Source organism: Artemia franciscana, chromosome 2, assembly GCF_032884065.1.
Source record: "Artemia franciscana chromosome 2, ASM3288406v1, whole genome shotgun sequence".
Classification (NCBI taxonomy): Eukaryota; Metazoa; Arthropoda; class Branchiopoda; order Anostraca; family Artemiidae; genus Artemia; species Artemia franciscana.
This window is the reverse complement of record NC_088864.1, coordinates 64,665,545-64,684,446: the sequence shown is the minus strand read 5'-3', so window position 1 is coordinate 64,684,446 and position 18,902 is coordinate 64,665,545. Positions and strand designations below refer to the sequence as shown.

At 37.3% G+C, this 18,902-nt stretch overlaps 1 protein-coding gene across 1 annotated transcript in view; it reads right to left on the bottom strand.

The window, feature by feature from the left end:
• The window catches only part of LOC136043948 (JNK-interacting protein 1-like), a 112,376-nt gene that overhangs the window by 91,771 nt on the left and 1,703 nt on the right, over positions 1-18,902 (bottom strand). Inside the window, exon 2 of the mRNA XM_065729023.1 lies at positions 6,141-6,394. Within this exon, the coding sequence (XP_065585095.1) occupies positions 6,141-6,394 (254 nt within the window). The remainder of the gene's footprint in view (positions 1-6,140; positions 6,395-18,902) is intronic.

Here is an 18,902-nt window from a genome sequence, read left to right as displayed (position 1 = left end):
CATCCACCCTTCCCGAAACAAGTCTGTATACTGGATGCCCAATAGCAAACACTATGTGCAAACAATGGGCAAAATTTAAAAACTTACAGCCCTTTCCTTACGGGATGTGGGGGGAAGGGTCTTGTTGCCAACAAAAACCATATTTTGGGGATTTTCAACTATGCTGAACTAATTGGATAATTAAAAATTCTGGTCGAACGACTTTGGGGGAAAAATGGCATGAGAAAGGACCTAGTTGCTGTCAGATCTTTTTTTGTCATTTAAAAAGGGCCAGTCTAGGGCCACTTTTGGTCACTCTAGGATCACTAGTTCGATATGATCACCCCTGGGAAAAAATTAAATAAACTCAGATTCAAGATATTTTTTTGGACAAAATTAGTAAAATTCTACATTTTGTATATAGGAACTTGATACCTCTATAGTAGGATTCTCTTACACCTTGAATCCGACAGTGTAATTTTCATTAAGATTATCTGATTTTTAGGGAATACTTTCCCTCTGTTTTAAAAATGAGGCAAATAGGCTATTATTAGCCTGGTAGCTTTTAGTGGGTAACTCTAAGCCTAATGAAATTTATGTATTTAGAATAAGAGCAATAAGCCAATTCTTTTCATGTATCTATTGATGCCAACATTCAGTTTTTAGACTAACGATTGCTATTGAGCCGAGTCGCTCCTTACTTGCAGTTCATTACGACGAACTGTTTGAAAGCTTGACTTTTTATCCCAATTATCTAAGAACGACTCCTGAAACAACATGACTATTTAATTAGAATACGAAACCTTTTTATGAGTCTCAAAAACTTGGCGTGAAGAGTGAGGGATTGAGGAGAGGGCAATCCCCTTGTATATGGAATTTAATAAAAAACAGCTTTTTCTATTGAAACTAAGGAATAACATTAAAAACTTGAAACTAACAGAGATTGTTCCGTATATTAGGGGGGCTACCCCCTCCTAATTGCCTCTCTCTTGAAGCTAGTCCGCATTAAAGTTCTTCTTTTTTGAAGAACTGTCAAAAAGGTTCTGATTCTGGCCCTTGCATTTCATGAATTGTTCTTAATTAACTGAGACTAAAAATTGAAGTTCAGCATTTTCTGATCGTTTTCAAATAATCTCATGAAATCCTCCCTCCTCCTTGTAAATCCCCTGTATGAAAAATTCCGCCATAGAAAGTTTCTCCCCCTTAAAATTCTTCCACCGGGACATCACTCCCAGTCAATTCCATTCGCTGCAAATTCCACCAAGAGAATTTTTTGCTTACGCTATGATTCCATTGGCAAATTACTCCTTAGCACACTTCCATTTGAAGAAATATTTGTTTTATTTAATCCCTGATACTTTTTAAGGTTATAGAGGAAAATATCCCCCCATTAGAAAGTTTCTCCTGAAAAAATTTCCCCATGGAGAATTTGATCCGTGGTATATCACTTCCAAAAGTAAATATCACTCACAGAATTCCAGCTTCGCCTAAAATTTCCAATGGAAAATCCCCCAAAGAATCTCCACTAGTGAAATGGGGTCGCCAACAAGAACGAAGTGCATTCAGGTGAGCCTTTTAAAGAATGTTGAGGGGAGAGTTTAACTAATTCAAAACACGTCATGTGTATACGGGTTGTCAAAGAAGGCGTAACTCAGGAATGACTGGTAAATTAATCTGGAACTTTTAGGAAATCATGCATCATGCAATCAGCAGCACTACTAGTGCTGCTACTACCCAAAAGTGCTGCTACTAGTGCTGCTATTGTTAGAACTACTGCTTCTGTAGCGAGTACTGCCAAGGCTGAGCACATTGAAATTAACACCTGATGAGACGTTAAAGGGAAAGTTGAACTAAATAAAAATATACTACCTGCATACAGACAGACAGATGCTTTGACACGCACTAGACAGACGCAACGTGTATACTTTTGATACTACTTCTACGGTTACTGTAACTAGTGACATCAAGGGTATTAAGGCGAAACTTTTAGGGAACGTTTAGGGGGTTTTCAATTAAACAAAAAGACTAAATGAATGCAGATTTTCAAAAAGCACTGATCTATCAAAGCTAGTCATATCATTGAAACTTTTAAAGGAACTAATTGGATTGGAAATTATAAGTCTTAATGCAGTTTTTAAGTGTCGAAAGTGATTGGAGGGCAAGCAACCCTTCTCCTTTGTCCATAATTTTTGCAATCAATCGAAATTTGATTAAGCCATTTTCTTCAGAATAGTTGAGCGATCCAGTACCTTTATCTCTAGGAATGTTGGACATGTCAACCCTCCATAGTTATGCCATTTTTCCATTATGCTTTGAAACTAAATGTTTCTTTAAAACTAAATCAAAAGACATTGTGTGTATGCTGGCTGCCTGGCTGCCTTAAAGGGTATTAAGTTGAATCTGTCAGGGCTACTATTACAATTATTACTATTACTACTTCTGCTCTTAAAATCTAACTAAAACAAAAGAGCGTATGTGTATTCAGGATTTGGAAGAGCATAGCAATGCAAAATCGTAAGGCAGTTTTTGCACTGAACTGTTAAATTTTACCCCACGAAAGGTTTTTGTATGTGAGCTAAATACTTGCAACCCATCGCAGGTGATATGTTATGTGCAAAATGTTGGTTTCTCTTAAACTATGTAATAGTCGCCCCTTTTAACACATCTATTGGTATCAAAATTCCAATTTTTATGATTATCGGTGGTCTATGACATGAGAAGAATAAACAAAATGAGAGAATAAATCTATATATATAAAAATAAGTTTTCTGTGTGTGTGTGTGTGTGTGTGTGTGTGTGTGTGTGTGTGTGTGTGTGTGTGTGTGTGTGTGTGTGTGTGTGTGTGTGTGTGTGTGTGTGTGTGTGTGTGTGTGTGTGTGTGTGTGTGTGTGTGTGTGTGTGTGTGTGTGTGTGTGTGTGTGTGTGTGTGTGTGTGTGTGTGTGTGTGTGTGTGTGTGTGTGTGTGTGTGTGTGTGTGTGTGTGTGTGTGTGTGTGTGTGTGTGTGTGTGTGTGTGTGTGTGTGTGTGTGTGTGTGTGTGTGTGTGTGTGTGTGTGTGTGTGTGTGTGTGTGTGTGTGTGTGTGTGTGTGTGTGTGTGTGTGTGTGTGTGTGTGTGTGTGTGTGTGTGTGTGTGTGTGTGTGTGTGTGTGTGTGTGTGTGTGTGTGTGTGTGTGTGTGTGTGTGTGTGTGTGTGTGTGTGTGTGTGTGTGTGTGTGTGTGTGTGTGTGTGTGTGTGTGTGTGTGTGTGTGTGTGTGTGTGTGTGTGTGTGTGTGTGTGTGTGTGTGTGTGTGTGTGTGTGTGTGTGTGTGTGTGTGTGTGTGTGTGTGTGTGTGTGTGTGTGTGTGTGTGTGTGTGTGTGTGTGTGTGTGTGTGTGTGTGTGTGTGTGTGTGTGTGTGTGTGTGTGTGTGTGTGTGTGTGTGTGTGTGTGTGTGTGTGTGTGTGTGTGTGTGTGTGTGTGTGTGTGTGTGTGTGTGTGTGTGTGTGTGTGTGTGTGTGTGTGTGTGTGTGTGTGTGTGTGTGTGTGTGTGTGTGTGTGTGTGTGTGTGTGTGTGTGTGTGTGTGTGTGTGTGTGTGTGTGTGTGTGTGTGTGTGTGTGTGTGTGTGTGTGTGTGTGTGTGTGTGTGTGTGTGTGTGTGTGTGTGTGTGTGTGTGTGTGTGTGTGTGTGTGTGTGTGTGTGTGTGTGTGTGTGTGTGTGTGTGTGTGTGTGTGTGTGTGTGTGTGTGTGTGTGTGTGTGTGTGTGTGTGTGTGTGTGTGTGTGTGTGTGTGTGTGTGTGTGTGTGTGTGTGTGTGTGTGTGTGTGTGTGTGTGTGTGTGTGTGTGTGTGTGTGTGTGTGTGTGTGTGTGTGTGTGTGTGTGTGTGTGTGTGTGTGTGTGTGTGTGTGTGTGTGTGTGTGTGTGTGTGTGTGTGTGTGTGTGTGTGTGTGTGTGTGTGTGTGTGTGTGTGTGTGTGTGTGTGTGTGTGTGTGTGTGTGTGTGTGTGTGTGTGTGTGTGTGTGTGTGTGTGTGTGTGTGTGTGTGTGTGTGTGTGTGTGTGTGTGTGTGTGTGTGTGTGTGTGTGTGTGTGTGTGTGTGTGTGTGTGTGTGTGTGTGTGTGTGTGTGTGTGTGTGTGTGTGTGTGTGTGTGTGTGTGTGTGTGTGTGTGTGTGTGTGTGTGTGTGTGTGTGTGTGTGTGTGTGTGTGTGTGTGTGTGTGTGTGTGTGTGTGTGTGTGTGTGTGTGTGTGTGTGTGTGTGTGTGTGTGTGTGTGTGTGTGTGTGTGTGTGTGTGTGTGTGTGTGTGTGTGTGTGTGTGTGTGTGTGTGTGTGTGTGTGTGTGTGTGTGTGTGTGTGTGTGTGTGTGTGTGTGTGTGTGTGTGTGTGTGTGTGTGTGTGTGTGTGTGTGTGTGTGTGTGTGTGTGTGTGTGTGTGTGTGTGTGTGTGTGTGTGTGTGTGTGTGTGTGTGTGTGTGTGTGTGTGTGTGTGTGTGTGTGTGTGTGTGTGTGTGTGTGTGTGTGTGTGTGTGTGTGTGTGTGTGTGTGTGTGTGTGTGTGTGTGTGTGTGTGTGTGTGTGTGTGTGTGTGTGTGTGTGTGTGTGTGTGTGTGTGTGTGTGTGTGTGTGTGTGTGTGTGTGTGTGTGTGTGTGTGTGTGTGTGTGTGTGTGTGTGTGTGTGTGTGTGTGTGTGTGTGTGTGTGTGTGTGTGTGTGTGTGTGTGTGTGTGTGTGTGTGTGTGTGTGTGTGTGTGTGTGTGTGTGTGTGTGTGTGTGTGTGTGTGTGTGTGTGTGTGTGTGTGTGTGTGTGTGTGTGTGTGTGTGTGTGTGTGTGTGTGTGTGTGTGTGTGTGTGTGTGTGTGTGTGTGTGTGTGTGTGTGTGTGTGTGTGTGTGTGTGTGTGTGTGTGTGTGTGTGTGTGTGTGTGTGTGTGTGTGTGTGTGTGTGTGTGTGTGTGTGTGTGTGTGTGTGTGTGTGTGTGTGTGTGTGTGTGTGTGTGTGTGTGTGTGTGTGTGTGTGTGTGTGTGTGTGTGTGGTGTGTGTGTGTGTGTGTGTGTGTGTGTGTGTGTGTGTGTGTGTGTGTGTGTGTGTGTGTGTGTGTGTGTGTGTGTGTGTGTGTGTGTGTGTGTGTGTGTGTGTGTGTGTGTGTGTGTGTGTGTGTGTGTGTGTGTGTGTGTGTGTGTGTGTGTGTGTGTGTGTGTGTGTGTGTGTGTGTGTGTGTGTGTGTGTGTGTGTGTGTGTGTGTGTGTGTGTGTGTGTGTGTGTGTGTGTGTGTGTGTGTGTGTGTGTGTGTGTGTGTGTGTGTGTGTGTGTGTGTGTGTGTGTGTGTGTGTGTGTGTGTGTGTGTGTGTGTGTGTGTGTGTGTGTGTGTGTGTGTGTGTGTGTGTGTGTGTGTGTGTGTGTGTGTGTGTGTGTGTGTGTGTGTGTGTGTGTGTGTGTGTGTGTGTGTGTGTGTGTGTGTGTGTGTGTGTGTGTGTGTGTGTGTGTGTGTGTGTGTGTGTGTGTGTGTGTGTGTGTGTGTGTGTGTGTGTGTGTGTGTGTGTGTGTGTGTGTGTGTGTGTGTGTGTGTACAAAATATTAAATAGAAACAGTTTGGCTTTTTTGTTTTAACTTCATTTATTTTTTCGAAACTTTTTGCTTGAAACAGCATTCAATGCAAATCAATGCACTAGGACGACCTTTGCCAACTACAAAGTGTATGATCAAGTATGTAAGTACAGATTTTTAGCTCAAAACAGCACTTCTTACTTTCTCCTTTTAGTTAAAACCAAGCAACCCCTGTGACTTACCCAGCTGATATTTTATCCGCCAAATGGTGTACTTGCGTCTGATGCATCTGCATGTTTTCTATTTTTTCCAAAGTTTCCTAATTATAAATTTGTAAATTTAACAACTCGGAATACTTGGACCACAAAGAAAGTTTTTTGTTTTTGTTTCTTTTTGTGCAGTAGCTAGTTAATCCATCTGTTCATTATTTACCACATTTAACAAATTTACCAAACATTTAATTACATATTCAAGACGAGCCGAAAAATCTGTAAATGAGTATCTATGCTCATCTTTTCTACCAGCAATGTGAGCAAAGATGGTTTTTAACCATGAAAATGTTTGTCGATCAATCGTATCCCACTAGAACAAATTATTGATCAGCAAAACTTAGTTTCAAAAATATTTGTTTTTATAATAATAATACCTTCAGGAATAAAATTTGGTATCTCAGGAAGCTTTCTTCGTTTTCGTCCTTCCTTATTTGGTGGTGGCGTGTTTGGCAGAGAAAGTTCTTCCCCACTAGCAACGGGTGTAGAGAGCCTCAAACCAATCAAAGGAAGTGAGTCACTACTGTCGTCTGAAGACGAACTATTGGTCATATTTTCGCTTAGCCATGACGGAAGATGCGACTCTAAATCTGGTGGTCTTTCTTCACATGGTGTAATATCGCATACCAAACTGCAACAAAAAACAATGGTTATTGACAAAAATTATCTAGTTAGAAGATTATATATTGCAATGACAGTAATAACAGTGCTATGATAAGCACTGCTCAAAAATTGTCTTCGCTGCTTATTTATTTGCCAATATTACTACTTCTACAAGCAGCCCACCGCAGCACCAAGCCGCCTGAAGCTAACACAGCTACGTTGCCGCCTGAGGCTAATACGCTCCTTCTCTAGCTATATCTATGCAAAGCCTCTCTCTGTACACCCTCCCAGGAAGTTTGAATTTCCCTTAAATCCTTCTTTATTACATCCTCTCACCCAAATCATTTCCCTAAACGGTTTGCCGAGAACGACAGTTTTCGGCAATCTGTCATCCTTCTTCTGCATAACGTGCTCTTTTTAAATACTTGGCCATTATGGTGTTGTCTCTCCTTTTGCCTGTCTACTTCAGGGCTACGAGCTGTTCTTCAGTGAACAAATTTTACTTCGTCATGTACGAATTTTTAAATGTTTACATGCTTAAATACTTGGCCATTATGGTGTTGTCTTTCCTTTTACCTGTCTACTTCAGGGCTTCGAGCAGTTCTTCAATGAACACAATTTACTTCGTCATGTATGGATTTTTAGATGCCGAAAGCGTTGAGAAAATCTACTAAAACATTCTAATAAAACACTCTTATATGCCCTAGCGCCCTGCTAGTATTAAATACCTAGTATCCTACATACCTACTAGTACCCTGTTAGCATATCGACCCTGCCAGTATTCTTCTTATTCTTTCTGTTTAGTTGTTTAGAAACGATAATGCATATTCTCCATCCAGTTCCAGGGGTCTCGCTAAAACAAGAAGACAGAGAGAACACCCATACACGACAAATGAGGTATCAAATAGTTTATGGTAAAGAGCTGAAAGAGCGACGCGGCCCAATAGTAACCGAAACTCTGATAACTGAATTTTGACAAAAATGGACACATAAAAAGTGTTGGCTTTCTATACTGGTTCCAAATGAATGAAAATTTATTAAGTTTAATTTTATCCATAAAAAGCAACGATCATGAGAATATTTGTCAGGTTCTTAAAAAGAAGAAAACAGCCCCAAAGGTTAAGGAACTTTAATGAAAATCACATCATCAGAACTGGCTTGTCAGAGAACACTATTACTGTGGAGTTTTCAAGCTCTCATGTGCAAAAATGTGGAATTATGTATTTTTTACCAAAAGAAAGATGACGCTTCGTGTTTATTTGTTTGTTTGTTGGTGTTTCTTTATTTCTAAGGAGTGATCGTATCGAATCAGTGATCCTAGGAGATCGGGAGGGTATATTTGATTGGAAATCAAAAGTTCTAAGGCCCTCATCAAGTGATCTAAAACATTGAGGGCAGCTAATTCTCCTTCCATGCCCGTTTTCCTCAAATGTTGCCCATCAAAATTTTAAGAATTTCATGGTCATTTTGTGAGATAGGCATAACTCTCTCTTTATGCTAAAGTTTTTATTAGAAATCTGCTTTTTTTTTGAACCGAAAAATACCGAAACTTCATACCGAAAAAATGACCTATATAAGTTAGCTTGCAAAACCAGTAACGTTATTGACCTGACTAATTATAAAAAATACAAAAATTTATATACCAAACTTGTCCGGGAAGCAAAAAAAAATATTATTATTCAAAAATCTCTCATTGCAAAGGGAACTTGCAAAAAATTTGGTCCACAATAAATGAAATTATTTCAAAAAAAAAGAAATTCAAGATCTGTACCTCTTAACCTTAAGGACATCAGTGGCAGATTAATTGACCCAAGTTCAGTACCGGATGCTTTTAATAATTATTTCACTAAAATTCCAAATGCTAACTCCTGTTCCTTCTCCCAGTCAGTACAACCTAGCAAGAATCTTGGATCCATGTTTTTCTCTCCAACTGATCGTAAAGAGGTGCTTCAAGTTATCAAATGTCTCTCTAATAGTAGTACACCTGACTTCTTTGGCATAAGTAATAAACTTCTTAGGACCGTATCTTCCTATGTTTGTGAACCCATTGTGCACATAGCAAACCGGTCTATAACCAATGGAGTCTTTCCAGAAATATTTAAATCAGCAATTGTTGTCCCGATTCATAAAAAAGACGATCCGTCTGAGATAAGTAATTATCGTCCAATCTCACTTCTCCCAGTTATATCTAAAGTGCTCGAGAGAATTATATTCCGACGTCTTTCTCCCTTTTTATTTGGGATTCATTCTTCAGATTCGTTGATTTCTCCTCATCAATATGGCTTCCGTTCCAAATTTTCAACTGCTCATTCACTAATAGACGCCACACAGTTTATACGTTCCCAACTTGACCTTAAAAATACTGTATTGGGCTTATTTCTGGACTTTTCTAAGGCCTTTGAAATGGTTGATCACAGTGTTCTATTAAGTAAACTCAACAACTTAGGGATTCGTGGAGTTCCTTTCTCATGGTTCGGCTCTTATCTCTCTGGTAGAGTACAGAGTGTGAGTCTGGGCGGGTTGACTTCAAATCCCCTACCTGTCCGAAGGGGCGTCCCACAAGGCTCTGTTCTTGGTCCAATACTTTTTCTCCTTTATATTAATGAATTGGTTACGGACCTGGGTCCATCAGTGCACCCAGTACTTTTTCCTGACGATAGCAACTTTTTCATCACCGGTCCTAATTTACCATCCGCCGTCGCCTCTACTCAAACCCTTCTGAATAGAGTACAGGAGTGGTGTCTAGTTAACTGCATGACCATTAACATCAAGAAAATGTCAGGCTGTATTATTTCGAACCCCTTACAAAAAAATGAAGCTCAGGAATCACTTGGCCTAAAATATTCTACCAATCTCCTCCCACAGGTCGAAGTTGCCAAGTTTCTTGGTGTCCACATAGACTCCTCCCTATCATTTGCAACACACGTGTCCTACATCAGAGCCATAATTTTGCGACAGGTAAGTATGATTAATCGTGTGAATTATTTTCTTCCTCCCGATATCCTTGTCACCCTTTATTACTCTTTTATTTACCCATATATCTCATACTGTGGATCTGTTTGGGGCAACACTTTTCCTTCAGTTACCAATAAATTGAAATCTGCCCAAAACCGTGCCATCAAAGCAGTTTTTCGGCTGCCCCGACTATATCCCACCCAGGACTTGTACTCCGATTTTGGTATTACCCCTTTTGAACAAATCATCAAAAAATTAAATCTATACCTTGCATACTCCGCTTACCATAAAAATCTTCCTCATCAATTATTATCTTATTTTAATATTAATAATTCTGAAGGCCTCTGTCTCCGTTCATCCAACCGTCCCTTCATTGTCCCCAAGTGTGTCTCTAGTTCCGCCCAGCGATCCCCCATTTATAAATCTATACTTCAATGGAATATAATACCCTCCAGTGTCGAGCTATCCACAAGTTTTCGCACGCTGTATAACAATGTACTAAAATTTTGATATTATAACTCTCTAAATTCTTATTCAATTTGCTTTAGTTACCCATGTTTTCTCTTTTCTTTTTTTCTCTCTTCTTCATTTTCAATTTTTTGTGGTTATGGTCCTCAACAAGTTTGCTTCCAGGATCTTTATTGTTATTGGTGTTATATTCTAGTTTTATTTGAATAATTTGAATTGAATAATTCTATTTCTGGAGTCATTCTTAAATTATGAGAAAAAAAAACTTTAGGGTAAAAAGCAAGATATTGAGGAAGGGGCATTTCCCCTCATATACGTAGTAGTTTCTGTTCGGTTTAAGTTTTAATATTGCTCCTTACTTTCATTTGAGAAAAGTTGTTTTTTATTTAAAAATTCAAAAGAGCTCAATAGTTTTAATAACTGAAAAAAAATCCAAAAAGCATAAAACTACTTATTATTTTAATACCACGATAAATATGTACTTGAAAGAGGTGGTACTCTTAAATAATTTGCCCGGAATAAGAAATGACAGCGAAACCAAAAAATATCCACAAACATGATTAAAACGTAGCCGTGTTGGCCTCAGGCGGCTAGGTGATGGAGTATGTTGTTAGCAGTAGTAGGGGTAGTTAAACAAATGCCAAGTAATATTTTCTAAGGTTTCTGAGTTGCCTAAACTTAGACTTGCTTGCAATTAAAGCTTAAATGGGACACAGTTCTAAATTCTCGTAAAATTTCTATGGCTTGAGCATTGAAGCTTAGAGAATTTAATCTTACAATATCATCATTACTAGGGCTTAGGGGCTAGCAGAAATTATCAAGTTACTTGATAACTTCTAGAGCTTGAATAAACAAAAGAAAACTGAAGTTTCATACCTAATGTCTCAGAAATCTTAGAAAAACCACTTAAGATCTTCTGATTTGTGCCGGAAATGCGAATAATCAGTTTTAACGAAGCTTGCAAGTGGGAGATGATAGCGACGGCAAAGAAGGGGGGAAAGTTAATGCCATGATTTTCTTCTCACTTAATTGTACTGTCTGTCTTGGCTTTATCTACAATCAGCCATGACTTGATGCCCACTAAATTGAACTATTTGTTTTGGCTTTTTCTACAATTAGTCATGATTATACTTGCCCCCAACTATCCCATTTTTAATTCAAAATGGAACTAACTCTTTTAATTCAATGCATTAAAGCTTAGAGAATTTAATATTACAGTATCATCATTACTATGGCTTAAGGGCTAGCAGAAATTATGAAGTTACTTGATAACTTTTAGGGCTTGAATAAACAAAAGAAAACTGAAGTTTCATACCTAATGTCCCAGAAATCTTAGAAATACCACTTAAGATCTTCCGATTTGTGCCGGAAATACGAATAATCAATTTTAATGAAGCTTGCATAATCAGAAATTGTAAATTTTGTTTTTTCAATAAATCGGAGCAGAATTTTTTTTTTTTTTTATTTAAGAAAAGAGCAGTCGAAGTGTTCTGTTATATATGTTACTAATATACTAAATTATTTTAGTAAAATACTAAATTCGCCACAAAGAAAGGAAAATTCTTTTGTCGGGGTTCCTCCCTTAAACTAAGGAACATTCCTCAAAGGAAGATTGCCCACAAGCTTAAAGACCAAAACGACATAGAATTTCACTTCTTTTCAATGAATTTTCAGAGTACAACCACAGATTATCAATAGCCTCTGATAATCGATAGTCCTCTGACAGAATTAAATAAAAAAAACAAGTTTTTTCAACTGAAAGTAAGGAGTGACATCAAAACTTAAAACGCACAGAAATTACTTCGTATATGAAAGAGGCTGCTTCCTCATCAACGCCCCGCTCTTTACGCTAAAGTTTGACTCTTTCTCTCAATTCTTCTTTCTAAAACAGTAAAAAACTTTAGCGTAAAGAGCGGGGCGTTGATGAGGAAGCAGCCTCTTTCATATACGAATTAATTTCTGTGCGTTTTAAGTTTTGATGTCACTCCTTACTTTCAGTTGAAAAAACTTGTTTTTTTTATTTAATTTCTGAACGTTTTTGAATCAATGCATGTTTTGATTTTGGCTCTCCGCAGAGGAATAATCAAAACGAAATTTGCATATTTTTTTTTTGGCTCAATGGCTTTCTCATAATTTTGATCGAATGATTTTGAGAAAAAAAAGAGCGGGGGACGAAGCCTAGTTGCCCCCCGATTTTTTGGTTAATTAAAAAGGCAACTAGAACTTTTAATTTTTTACGAATCTTTTTATTGGTAAAAGATTTACGTTACTTATAAATTAGCTTACGTAAAGAACTTTTGTATTCTCATGTTTTTATTACATATATGAGGGGATTCGCCCCATCGTCAGTACCTCGCTCTTTACACTAAAGCTTAAATTTTATCCCAATTCATTAAGAATGACCCCCTGAATCACAAAAGCCGTAGAATAAGTAGTTGAAATTACCGAAAATACTTTAGCGTAAAGAGCGAGGTATTAGAAGGAGGTGAGCCCCTCATATGGGTAATAATTTCTGTTTGTTTTAAGTTTTATTGCTGTTCCTTACTTCCAGCTGAAAAAGCTTTTTCACTTTTATTTTTTAATTGTTTTTTTTTTTAATAATGCTAGTAAATCCTGCTCTCCCTTCATGGAAATTTTCTTCTCCCATTACAAATTCTCGAAGGAAAGTTCCCCCAGCATATCCCCCTCTTCTCAACCCCTCCCAAAAACCAAAAAAATCCTCCTGAAAACGCCTGTATACTTCCCAATAACCATTACTATATGTAAGCACAGGTCAAAGTTTGTAACTTGTTGCCCCTCCCACGGGGACTGTGGGGGAGTAAGTCGTCCCCAAAGACATAGTTATAAGGTTTTTCGACTACGCTGAATAAAATGGCTACCTCAGAATTTTGATCCGTTGACTTTGGGAAAATAATTAGCGTGGGAGGGGGCCTAGGTGCCCTCCAATTTTTTTGGTCACTTAAAAAGGGCACTAGAACTTTTCGTTTCCGTTAGAATGAGCCCTCTTGCAACATTCTAGGACAACTGGGTCGATACGATCACCCCTGGGAAAAAAAAAAAAAAAAAAAAACAAATAAACACGCATCCGTGATCTGCCTTCTGGCAAAAAATGCAAAATTCCACATTTTTGTAGATAGGAGCTCGAAACTTCTACAGTAGGGTTCTCTGATACGCTGAATCTGATGGTGTGATTTTCGTTAAGATTCTATGACTTTTAGGGGGCGTTTCCTCCTATTTTCTAAAATAACGCAAATTTTCTCAGGCTCGTAACTTTTGATAGGTAAGACTAAACTTGATGAAACTTATATATTTAAAAGCAGCATTAAAATGCGATTCTTTTGATGTAACTATTGGTATCTAAATTCCATTTTTTAGAGTTTTGGTTACTATTGAGCTGGGTCGCTCCTTACTACAGTTCGTTACCACGAACTGTTTGATTTGCTAGTCGTTGTGACGGTCAGCCGACACTGAGGTTCACCAAATGATTTTAAGGTATTGTGTCCCCTTAAACTAAGACCTCGTTATCTATGGTAAGTGGATTTCTTCTAAAATTCCCTTCTGTCAAAAGAAATAAGGGTTTGACCCAATATATATTCGTACATGAGTTTTTGATCTATAGTGGTAGAGTACAAATATCAAAACAACTACAATTTGTTCTCTTCTTCAGGTTCATATTTTGACTTTTATAAGAGTTTTAACAAATTCAAACTTGTCTCGTAATTATTCCATTTTTTTAGTATATTTTGTTATAACTTCGTTTAGTTTCAATCAACAGATTATTCATAAATATACTACTTACATGTTTTATTTTTGATTAAAAGAATATTCATAAATACCTACATTTTTATTTACACACGTCTTTTCTGTAATGCTTAGCTTAAATAATTTGACTTTTTTTTATTTTCCTTTGTTCCGCTTGAGAGTCTTCAGGATTAAGCACTTAACGATAAAATTCTCTCTGTTGTAGTTCAACGTGTCAGTGCTCATTCAAACTCAACGATTACTGAATACTGACGTGCAACTTCAAAGTACGATTAAATAAAAAAAGGCTTTTTAACTGCAAGTAAGGAGTGACATTAAAACTTAAGACGAACAGAAATTATTCCGAATATGAAAGGGGTTGTCCCCTTCCCAACGCCCCACTCTTTTCAATAAAGTTTGACTCTTTGTCACAACTCTACTCTTTAAAACAATAAAAACACTTTGGCGTAAAGAGCGAGGCGTTGAGGAGTGGACAACCTCTTTCATATACAGAATATTTTTTTTATTCAACTGGTTTTTATTAAAAAATAATTTAATAATTTTTTTTATTAAAACTTTTTTTTCTTTATATTTAATTTCTGAACGTTTTTGAATTATTAAATGTTTTGATTTTGGCTCACCGCACATGAATAAATAAAACGAAATAAAAATTCCGTCAGTACGTCACTCTTTACACTAAAGCTTGAATCTTGCCCAAAATCTTAAAGAATGACCCCCAAATCACAAAGGCCGTAGAATAAATAGTTGAAATTACTAAAAATACTTTAATGTAAAGAGCAAGGTATTGTAGAGGAGACGAACCCCCTTATTTACGTAATATTTTATGTTCGTTTTTAGTTTTAATGCTGCTCATTACTTCCAGTTGAAAAAAGATGTATTTATTTGCTCATCGTTTCCTTAAATAATTCTAGAAAATCCTGCACCCCCTTCATGGAAATTCTCTTCCCTCATGACAAATTCCTCCATGGATAGATCTTCCCACACAACCCCCTCCCTGGACTCACCCCCACCCTAACGTAAAAAAGTTCCCCTGAAAACGGCTGCACACTTCATAATAACCAATACAATGGTCAAAGTTTGTGACTTGCAGCCCCTCCCACAGGGACCGTGGGGGATTAAGTTGTCCCAAAATACATAGTTATTAAGTTTTCGACTAAGCTGAACAGAAGGGCTATCTTAAAATTTTAATCTGGCAACTTAGGAGAAAAATTTGGCGTGGGAGGGGGCCTAGGTGCCCTCCAATATTGTTGGTCACTTAAAAAGGGCACTAGAGATTTTAATTTCAGTTATAATGAGCCCCCTTGCGACATTCTAGGATCACTGGGTCGATACGATCGCCCCTGCGGAAAAAAAAACATTTTTTAAATAGGAGCTTGAAACTTCTACAGTCGTTTTTTCTGATACGTTGAATCTGATGATGCTATTTTCATTAAGATTCTATTACTTTTAAGGGGTATTTCCCCCTATTTTCTAAAATAAGGCAAATTTTCTCAGGCTCGTAACTTTTGATGGGTAAGACTAAACTTGATGAAGCTTATATATTTAAATTCAGCGTTAAAATGCGACTCTTTTGATATAGCTATTGGTATCAAAATTCCGTTTTTTAAAGTTTTGGTTACTATTGAGCCGAGTCGCTTCTTACTACAGTTCGTTACCACGAGCTGTTTGATAAAACCCGGCAAATGGTACCCCAGGTTTCTGGGGTATTGAAATACCCCATCTGCCGCATTTGATTCATTGTTTAGCTTGACCAATTCCAAACTCACGAGGTAGATGTATGCAAGAGAGGAAAGCTGGTTGAATTTTCGTTAATAATAATGTGTTATTTTGTTAATAATAATTTTGTTAATATTTTGTTAATATTTTGTTAATATTTAAATATTGTTTTTAATTTTTTTATATTTTATATTTATTTTTTATTATATATTTATATATTCATTATATATGTTTATTATATATTTATTATATGTATATTTATTATATTTATTATATATTATATATTTATTTATATATTTTATATTATATTTTGTATTTTTATATTTTATATTTATATTCAATATTTTGTTAATAATAATGTTGTTAAAATAAGTGTCGTTAGCTGGGTATTTGAATACCCCAGGTTAACGGAACCAGAAAAAATGGCTATCCCTGCAACCTGGTTTGCTGCTTCGTTGTCCAGCTCCTTCCCTCATGAAAATGCCTCCAAATATTATTGACTTACACGGTTATGAATATGTTAGTCTCATTCGCCGCTTTGTGTATTATGGGTATTTACTGTAAACAAACAAAGCAGTTACACAGATAGGAATGTCCAGTCTTATACGGCTCTTCGCTATATCCATTTTCAGGGCCCCAATGGCTATTGCTTCAAACTAGCGAATTGCATTAGGTCATTCATTTAGTTGGATCTTATTGTGTAGGTCTTCTGTGGTCTAAATTGTGATTTCAGAATAATTTTTAGCCATAAAGCATAACGGATGGTTCTTCGGCATACTTTTCATGCTGTAGAGAGCCTCACGCTTTCTTACATAATTAGGTTATGGCTACACTGAGATGTGGGGCTTTGGTGGCGTGAAGTCTTTACGACTCGCACAAACCTAGCGCCGCATCTGATGCTAAGTCCTATTGATAATGAGACCTTACTAAGGTCGAGATTTGGTTAGTACTAATTAAAACCAACAAGAATTTTTCACCTTATTCAAAAATCATATGGAATTTATGATTGACTGAAATTATCCCTATCCAAACATCTGTATTAATAAAAATTAATTTCGAACTGGCCTTTATCAAAACAGGAAAACTAGCCAAAAGTACAATGTTGAGAAATTAGAGGCTTTGCTAAGGATACTTTTAGGTGTATGTGTTTTCCACAGAATAGTCAGGAGCTCTCCGCGTGTTTTTGTGTTTTCATTAGTTTTCTAATGTTTTTATATTCTATTTTTTAGATTGGGTAGTAAAATACTGCATGACGACTTTTCAATAAATAAATCATTCATTCCTAGGTAGGAGCTGTTTGATCTGTTATCAATCTGTTACTAATTAAATAGCGTAGACTGCAGGGCAGTATCAAGGGGTGTTCCTCTACCCGGTTTTACCCAACTTTCCCCTGACATATTTCTCCAACTCGCAAATTAGTATTAAAAATGCATGTTGAAATAGTTTAACTAAATAACAAAAAATAAAAACTTGTCTATCAGTCGTAAATCTGTCTTTAAAACGCAGGTAAAAAAATAGCTGTTATGAAAAGTCTACGCGAGGTAAACTTGTTCTTCATTTTTCGTGTAACCTCCCCTCCCCTGTACAAAAATTATTTCGGTAAACCTAACCCTCATCTTACCAAAGATTCTAGACACGGCCCTGCATAGACTATTCATGACATAGAAATTCTATCAGTAAAATTTGTTTATTGGTTGCGCTCACATTCGCAAATTCAGTAAGCTGAGTTCTCATTCAACGTTCAACGAGCAAACGGTTGTGCTCAAACGGTTGTTTATTGGTTGTGCTCACATTCGCAAATTCAGTAAGCTGAGTTCTCATTCAACGTTCAACGAGCAAACGGCAAGAAAACTGTTTTTATCAACACAATTTAAGGAACAATACAGCGAGAAAACCGTTTTTATTAGCGCAATTTAAAGAACGAGGTCTCCAGAGGGTTGATCAACTTGTTTTTATGCCTATAAAACTTTTTCTGAAATCTTGGGGTTTAAAACTGCGGAGCACATAATTTAGAACCTAGAGTTGGTGTCGATGAGTAATTATTGTAATTTTTGGTCAAGGAATAGGTAGGAGCTGCTTAAACTGTTATTAATCTATTATTGAATAATAAAGAGCGAACTGTTTCAATCCCAAATAGCACAGCTGATTGAAGGGTTATTGTGCAGGTACATACGTGAGTCCGTACTATTAGTCTGTGCTAAACGGTTTATGATTTCTATTAACATTTCTTATGTGCTCTATACGATTTTCCATCTTTTTAGATTTTTTCTCCCCTCTATCCCAGGAAAAAATTGTGTTCTTTTGTTTTTTTTCTATTTACATTTGCTTTCTTACAATTATATGTCCAAGGCCTTATCCAGGGGGGAAATGCAAAATGTTTGTCCGACGCATAAGCAAAACACAACAAAAATTAATACAAATTTTTTTGATGCGTTTTAAAGGATTTTTGTAGCCCTCCCTCCCCCCACGAAAAAAAAACCTTCATCGAAAAATTAATCCTGGATACATCCCTGTCAATGAGCTCTTCCTGAAAAATGGAGGCAAAGTGCTAATTATGAATACCATTTTTAAGTATGTAAATTCGATGTAGATTGGAACTTCAAATATAGTAATATTTCTTTCAAAAAGAAACACTAACATTCTTAGCAGACCTGAGATCAGGTCGACCTCAGAATCGATATGAAATTGATCTGAAAAATTAAATTGAATTTAATTTTATTTTGCTTTTCCCTTTTATAATTTCTGTCATGCGCTTATTCTTGCTTTTTTTATTATTATTTTTTTTTATTTGTTCATAATCAGCACCGTTTCTTTTTAATTTATTGTCGATATATGAACAACCCCACTCTAATGGCTGAGAGAAATAATTTTCGTCTTTTTGAAAGAGGATTGGGGATGAAAGAACCATAAGTTTTCATAGGGCAATATAATGTACAAAAATATCTGGCTCTTACTTTATTGTCAGGAAATTCGGTAAAAGTTTATAGGCTTTTTGTTATTTTGAAAAACAGTTGAGTTTGGTGACTGAAATTCTCACAAGTGCATCCAGTGGTCTCCATGGAATATATTGTGAAGCATCTATCTTCACTCCTTTTCTCTCCAGAGGGCACTGACCTTCCATTACCTTTAATATTCTTTTTGTTATAAAAGAAAAACTTAACAAAATAGATCTTCTGCTCAAAATGAAGCACAAGAAACGTGTTTTGATCCCTGTGCCTTGGCTTAGTTCCAATTTATATGGTTTTCAAGATTTTTAAAATAATTTATTAAAGTAAAAAAACAAAACCTTGAAAAACCTTAGAATTGTACAAAAATAAAAGGAATTGTTTTTTCAAAAGCTATGGTCAATGAAAAAGAGATTAAAAGCTCAAAGCTAAGGTAAAACATTTTTTGTCAGGATTCAGATAGGTGTCATGCATGCAATCTTCTAACCCCCAAAAATAAAAAAGGGTAGACAGAGTAGCTTGGCCTCTCTATTCTCACAGGACACATTTTTGGTCCTGGATTTACTTCCGAAAGTTCCATTCACCTGGCTAAACTACTCTCCAGGATAGCAAGATGCCCCGAATCTACAGTTTTATGGAAATTATTTCTGTTTAGAAAAAAAGAACAGTTTGTCGCCCAGACTTTCGTCT